Raw genomic sequence first — 7,747 nt, forward strand, 5'->3', positions numbered from 1 at the left:
CTGGCAGGAAAACCTTCAAACGAGAAGCCACCATTTTTGCAATTATCTTATATACCACATTACATAAGCTGGTCGGCCTAAATTGGGTTACCTTTTTCAGTGTATTAACCTTTGGAATCATCACGATCACAGTGTCATTCCAACCATCTCGGATAGTGCATGTATTGATTGCTTGCACACTACTGTAGGATGCTGCTAAAACGACACTACAATCGGAACCCTTCGACGAAATTGTGTGCGATGCAGTAATCGCAAACGGTGTTGTAAGAAACCGTCAAAAATGACACAAATGGTTTGCAATGTCGGGGACATCAAACATGACCTAGATTATAGTTGCGTGTGCGATGCGTGGCATACAGTTCACTCGAATGAACTGTTTGCGATGAGCTTAACAACAGAAACAGACAGCCAAATGAAGGTGTGTGCAATATACGACATACAGTTCACTCGAATGATCTGTTTGTGATTAGGCAACATAACAGAAATGATCAGCCAAATCAAGGTGTTTGCGATAGAGGGCATACATGTCACTCAAATGAACTATTTGCGTTGAGCCAAGAGAACAGAAACAGTTCAACTTAACAAGATGTGTGTGATACGTGGCAAACAGGTCCGTAATAAAAAATGTGTGTGAAGACCGATAATAACACAGACGATTTTTGCTAATAAGCCGTGTGTATTTTGGGCAAACGCTTCCTGGTATACAATTGTCAGCGATTGATGAATTCATCACCGACGATTTCCCTGGTAGTGTCCGTGTGCGATGTGATTGCACACAGAACAACAACATATGTACTTATAAGGACATGATTGCATAACCAAATTAAACATCCAATTACATAGGTAGCTAGTACACACATGACATTTGGACACACCAAAGTAAACTATTACATGCATAATTAATTAGGATAAGCGATCATCTGATCATCATCTACTTCTCCTTGTGACGATTGCCGGCAGTGCTCTGCTGGTGGCTCGATCCGACCTCGTCATTTACGGGAAGGAGGCACTCCCTCATGTCAACGATCCGCCTGTGCATGTCGTAGCATGTGTACACATTTTTGGCAATGAACTTGAGGTGAGCTTCATCCAGTTTCCCCATCCAGGCTCTGTGTCAGGATACGGGATGTATTCTATTGGCATCTTGCTTCATCTTTTCGTAGTATGGGTCGATGATGGCTGAGGTGAGTTCAACCAGGGAGACCTTCATGCTACCCCAGACCTTGTAGCGGCCACAGATTTCAACAAGGTTCTTGCAGGACAAGCCCGTAACCTTGAGCGCTTTTACATCGTCGGTGGTTTCCATCATAGCGAACTTGTAGTTGGTGCTGTTGACAAACCTGGGGAAACGGTCACAAGGCTCTATGGCCATGCAGTAGTGGTAGATGAGGACATGATGGTGCACACACAACTGGGCAACGGCAACCTTCTGATCTCTCCCGGGATGACCGCCGGTGTACTGGAGGTCAATGCCAACCACTTTGTACTTGTCTCGAGCAAGCAAGTGCTCCATAGTGTTAATGTAGTCCTCCACCCCGGCCGGGTCGATGGTGTACACCACCGAGAGATCCGTCTCCCTCACGTGGGTCTCCACTTTATGCACACTGAACTACATTGGAGCGCCGCTAGATATCCTCTCTGTATTTGTCGTCGTGGGTGTGCTTGTTGTGTTGTGAGGCATGATCGGAAGGTTGAAGAGACCAAGGTTATAATGGCCGCAGGAATTAGTGGGGAAGCCGGACGACCTGGAATGTTGGCACGCCCGTATGGCAGTTTTAATTTGCCGCACGTAATTGCATGGCGGCGACGCGCGCGGCGCAACCGCATGCATATGGGGCCCCCAACATGATTGTACGCCGGCCCCAACCACTGGCAGAGCGCGTGCGGAGGGACGTGAGAAGAGTGCTCCGTGGCCGCCTCAACAGCGAGCAACCATATATATGCATATAGCAGTTGAACACGCAGGGAAAAGCCGTCCACAAGCCAAGCGCGTGGAGGTACGCAAGCAGAGCGCGCCGAGGGACGTGAGCAGAGGCCGGAACGGTCAGGTGAACGCGAGCAACGGACAAGGGTGCACCGGCTAATTGTGTGGGAAGACCGATAATAAGAAAGACATTTCATGCTAATAAGTTGTGTGTGTTCTTGGCAAACGACGCTTGCTGGTAAATTATTGTCTACCATTCTTGAAATCATCATCGACCTCTTCCTTAGTTTATTCATTTGCCATGATTTTCTCAGTCTGCACAACATCTACGCTCTTTGTGTACAGAACAATATTCTTTACTATGAATAGTGTGCTTTGTTGGGCACACAAGTATACAGATCATAGCCTTGGGCGAGCAATGTTCCCGCATGTGCCGGGCTAGCTCGATGTTCCTTCTATGCGAAGTTTCCATTAATTGATGGAGTTTTATGAACACGCCACAGTTTCCCGCCATTTCCTCATCGGTTTCCCGTCGCCACCCAGCGATATTATGCATAAACCTAGGCGACGCGCGACACACCGAGGCAATAAGCACAGCCTATAGCACATCCACCTTTTCCAAGCATGCGAACCCACTGAAGCGCCGCCTCTGCCATCAACCTCCTCAACGAGGAAAACGAGAAGGCGCCACAACTCGTCAAGGCCGAGGCGCTCCCTGACAACGTGATGGACAACGCCGTGCTGCGTGTCATCGCCAGGGTTGAGCAGACCCTTGGCGCACGGTGCTTCTGTGACGCCCCCGATTCAATCGTACGCTAATCATGCACGCAAACGTGTAAGATCAAGATCAGGGACTCACGGGAAGATATCACAACACAACTCTAAAACATAAATAAGTCATACAAGCATCATAATACAAGCCAGGGGCCTGGAGGGCTCGAATACAAGTGCTCGATCATAGACGAGTCAGCGGAAGCAACAATATCTGAGTACAGACATAAGTTAAACAAGTTGCCATAAGATGGCTAGCACAAACTGGGATACAGATCGAAAGAGGCGCATGCCTCCTGCCTGGGATCCTCCTAACTACTCCTGGTCGTCGTCAGCGGGCTGCACGTAGTAGTAGGCACCTCCGGTGTAGTAGGAGTCGTCGTCGACGGTGGCGTCTGGCTCCTGGGCTCCGGCATCTGGTTGCGACAACCAGGTAGAAGGGAAAGGGGGAAAAGAGGGAGAAAAGCAACCGTGAGTACTCATCCAAAGTACTCGCAAGCAAGGAGCTACACTACATATGAATGGGTATATGTGTAAAGGGCCATATCGGTGGACTGAACTGCAGAATGCCAGAATAAGAGGGGGATAGCTAATCCTGTCGAAGACTATGCTTCTGGCAACCTCCATCTTGCAGCATGTAGAAGAGAGTAGATTGAAGTTCTCCAAGTAGCATCGCATAGCATAATCCTACCCAGCGATCCCCTCCTCGTCGCCCTGTTAGAGAGCGATCACCGGGTTGTATCTGACACTTGGAAGGGTGTGTTTTATTAAGTATCCGGTTCTAGTTCTCACAAGGTCAAGGTACAACTCCGGGTCGTCCTTTTACCGAGGGACACGAATATTCGAATAGATAAACTTCCCTGCAGGGGTGCACCACATAACCCAACAAGCTCGATCCCATTTGGCCGGACACACTTTCCTGGGTCATGCCCGGCCTCGGAAGATCAACACGTCGCAGCCCCACCTAGGCACAACAGAGAGGTCAGCATGCCGGTCTAAATCCTATGGCGCAGGGGTCTGGGCCCATCGCCCATTGCACACCTGCACGTTGTGAACGCGGCCGGAAGCAGACCTAGCCTAGCAGGCGTTCTAGTCCAATCCGGCGCGCGCCGCTCAGTCGCTGATGTCACGAAGGCTTCGGTTGATACCACGACGTCGAGTGCCCATAACTGTTCCCGCGTAGTTGGTTAGTGCGTATAGACCAAATGGCCAGACTCAGATCAAATACCAAGAACTCATTAAGCGTGTTATTTTGAAGTAACCGCGGACGCCGACCAGGGCCAGGCCCACCTCTCTCCCAGGTGGCCTCAACCTGCCCTGTCGCTCCGCCACAAGATCCACTCGCGGGTACTCCTACGAGCCGACCCGACTTTAGTCACCACAGGTATCATGTATAAATTATATAGTATATACCCATGGCCACCTCCCGAGTGATCACAGCCCGATAGTATAGCATGGCAGACGGATAAGAATGTAGGGCCACTGATGGAATACTAGCATCCTATACTAAGCATGTAGGATTGCAGGTAAAGGCAACAACAGTAGTAGCAAATACATGCTATGCATCAGGGTAGGATTAATGGAAAGCAGTAACATGCTACACTACTCTAATGCAAGCCGTAGAGAGAAGAATAGGCGATATCTGGTGATCAAGGGGGGGCGGGGGGGCTTGCCTGGAAGCTCAGCCGAGAAGGAGGGGTCAACACCGTAGTCGTACTGGGTAGCAGCTGCGTTGGTCTCGGTGTCTAGCGAGAGAAGAGGGGGAAGAAACAATAAATACAATGCAAACAAATGCATGACGATGCATGACATGACAAAGCGTGATGCTAGGCGTGCCCAATCGCGGTAGTAGGTGATACCCGCGAAGGGGGGAAACATCCGGGAAAGTATTCCCGGTGTTTCGCGTTTTCCGACAGATGAACCGGAGGGGGAAAGTTGTGAGTTCGATAGGTTAGGGATGTGTGGCGGACAAATGGGCTGCGTATTCGGATTCGTCTCGTCGTTCTGAGCAACTTTCATGTAGAAAGTATTTTCATCTGAGCTACGGTTTATTTTATATTAATTTGAAAAGATTTAAATCATTTTTAGGATTAATTTAATTATTTTAATTTAACATTATCCAGAACAGTGTTTGCTGACGTCAGCATGACGTCAGCAGTCAACAGAGGTGTTGACTGGTCAAACTGACGTGTGGGTCCAGTGGGACCCACCTGTCATACACTGTTTAGGCTTATTAGAATTTAGGTTAAACTAATTACTGTTTAATTAAACTAACAAGTTAATTAGATCAATTAATTCAGATTAATTAACTTAATTAATTTAATTAATTAATTAATTAATATATTATATTTATTATTAATATTTTTTAATCCTTTTTTTGGAAACGTTGTGGAGGCGGGGCCCTCCTGTCATAGGCCCCAGGGGGCCTAGCGGGGTGGAGCGGGCAAAAGGGCTAACGGGCGCTGGGGCGTAACCCGTTTGGGCGCCCGCCCAGGCCAGTGGAGGCGCCGGGGCGTCGTAGCCAGCGACGAGGTGCATCGGGCAGGAGGGGGCGGTGGCGAGCGAGGCCACGGCGCAGGGCGGGCGCGCGGTCGGGGCCGAACCGGGCGGCGGCGACGAGCAGGATGACGCGGGGGCCGCGGCCGATGTCGAGTAGCGGCAGCGGGGCAAAGCAGAATCAGCAGTGCAGCACGCAGCAGAGCAGAAGCAGGGGCAGCGCGAGGCAAAGCGGGCGGCGACATGCGCCGTGGCTGGGCGGCTGCAGGGCCCGGGTCCGGCGCGGGACGCACGGGAGCGCGTGGGTGCGCTCCGGGGGTGAGCAGGGGCAAACGGGGCGCGAGCACTGTGGCTGTAGGGCGTGGGCGAGGCCGGGAGTACCGGCGGTGAGCACGCGCGGGGCGCGGTCGAGTGCTACTAGGCGCGCAACGGGGTGCACGGGGCGCGCGCATCGCGCGGGTGGGTACAGGTGGTCAACACGGTGAGCAGGGGAGCGAAGGGAGGCGGGGCCTCACCAACGTTGCCGAGAAGAGGGGGCGGCGAGGCTCGTTGGAGACCGGTGAGGAGGAGGATGGGGACGAGCGACGGCGGGGTGGAGATCCGGCGAGGAAGCAGGATCCGGCGGTCGACGATGATGAGGTGGCGATGGGGTCGGGGCGCCGCGTCCCCGATCTAGATCCTGGGGAGGAGAGGGAGTGAGAGGGGGTCATTGGGGACGAGGACGGCGCGGTGCTGGCGACGTCGAGCAGCGAGGCGAGGTGAGGGGCGCCCGATCCAGATCGGGATCGGGAGGAGACGTGGGAGAGAGGGGAACGTGGGGGGGGGGAGTGCGGTGTGTGTGCTAGGGTTTCGGGGGTGGGGAGGTTAGTAGGCGCGGGTGGGCCGGCCTGGTTGGCCCGATGGCCAGCTGGGCCGAGGCCTAATGGGGGGGGGGGAAGGGGGCAGGCTCTTGTCTTTTTAGTTTAGCTAGGTTCTGCTTTTCTTTTTATTTAATTGTTTTGTTGTTTCCATCCACTATAAAATATCTAGGCATTTTATAAAAATGTGTTTGTTGCACCATATTTACATATGCAAATTATGGCACCCCCCGAACATTTTTGTTTTAACTTTTGAATTTTTTTATTGTTGACATTAACTTGAATTTGAATTTTGAAACAGTTTCGAATCATCAAGAGGTTAACAATAGTGACCGTGGTGACGCGGCATCATTAGCGTGGGATTACTGTAGCTTAATTATCCGGGCGTCACAAATCTCCTCCACTACAAGAAATCTCGTCCCGAGATTTAAGAGCGGAGTAAGGGGGAAAGTTCTGGTTACGATATTCTAACGGATCTTCTTGAAGAAGTTAATCCCTTTCATTGATGTCTTCAATTCTTTATTCCCATGCATCATGATGAAGTTGTCGTCCTTTCTTCGGGAACGCCATCGTACTTACGAAAGGATAAGGGGGTATTACGGAAGAACGGACCGCTACAATGTTTGCTTATCTAGTAGATAACATCAGGGAAGGTGGCAGAAAGTAACTCTCGAATCTAATCTTAAGAAAATATCGAGAGCAAAGTAAGAAGGTGCAAAATAGAAGTTTCAAGCGCATAGGCAATCGTTCGTTGCCTGATACGAAATGTGAAAGGGGTTCAGAGCAATGGGAATAAGTATTGCGTCTGATACCATAATTGATCACTAGGCAGGTGGCCCGTGAATTACATACGGAAACAAGCGTGAGGAATAACTTTGACAATAGGTTGTACAGGAGAGTCAGGTTTCGATCCTGTGGAACTGTGGGTTATGGGCCCACCATGTGGTTAAAAGTAGGAAAAGCGTTGATATCTTGCACGGTCATGATAGCAAGACATGTCAGAGGGTAGCCTATCAGTTATGTTGGCAACAATGTCGATACCAAGGGCGAGGGACGAAGAGAACATTTTCCTGCTCGTTGAACGAGGCGGACCAATAGGCAAAGTTCTCGTCCATCGGTGGCCACCGGAATGTCATCAACAATAGTAACAGGGTCTTACTGACAGAGTTGTACACCAAGGTGTTTGCACAAGCAGGGAATTATTACTGCTTATATCATATAGATCATAGAAAGGGTTTAAACAAACCAATGGAAAGGGAAAAGTGTCTTATCAGGTTTAATCAGAACAATGGAAAGAAAAATGTGTTTAAACACATATTTCAGGGGTATATCCTTTCCAAGGGAAAGCAGAGCATGATATCCATGGCAGGATATGAAGTAGAAAACCATTTAGGTAAGGGGAGAGGAATTTCATGATATTACCCAAACAACGGGGTTTGGATAATTGAGCAGGAAACATTTAGCATTGGGCTTCAAATGTTCTTTTTGAAAATCGGAGTAACATAGACATGCTTCAGATAGCATTGACATGGTCATCAAGTGAAGATCATACTTTGGAAACACAAAGGATCCATCAGGATAAACTTATTAAACAAGGCATTCAATTTCCTCATGGAAAAATGATTAACCTTGTTAAAAAGGAAACTATAACACTAGGTCCTCTGGTCAGGCGTGCTAGGCATGACGTCACCTTACCGGG

At 49.8% G+C, this 7,747-nt stretch overlaps 1 protein-coding gene and 1 long non-coding RNA gene across 3 annotated transcripts; both read right to left on the bottom strand.

Annotated features, from left to right (window-relative positions):
* Positions 1-1,114: 1,114 nt before the first annotated feature.
* Positions 1,115-1,513, bottom strand: LOC141040843 (uncharacterized). The gene has a single exon (XM_073506960.1). The coding sequence runs from the start codon at positions 1,511-1,513 to the stop codon at positions 1,115-1,117; it is 399 nt and encodes a 132-aa protein (XP_073363061.1).
* A 1,293-nt stretch (positions 1,514-2,806) lies between these two features.
* On the bottom strand, positions 2,807-6,006 carry LOC141041980 (uncharacterized). 2 transcript variants are annotated; one of them, XR_012203785.1, is made up of 3 exons: positions 5,707-6,006; positions 4,369-4,440; positions 2,807-3,111 (listed from the first exon to the last, which is right to left on the bottom strand). It is a non-coding gene; the product is annotated as an uncharacterized lncRNA (long non-coding RNA). The 2 variants fall into 2 exon arrangements; XR_012203786.1 differs by lacking the exon at positions 4,369-4,440.
* Between the last annotated feature and the right edge of the window lie 1,741 nt (positions 6,007-7,747).

Source organism: Aegilops tauschii, chromosome 2 (assembly GCF_002575655.3).
Source record: "Aegilops tauschii subsp. strangulata cultivar AL8/78 chromosome 2, Aet v6.0, whole genome shotgun sequence".
Lineage (NCBI taxonomy): Eukaryota > Viridiplantae > Streptophyta > Magnoliopsida > Poales > Poaceae > Aegilops > Aegilops tauschii.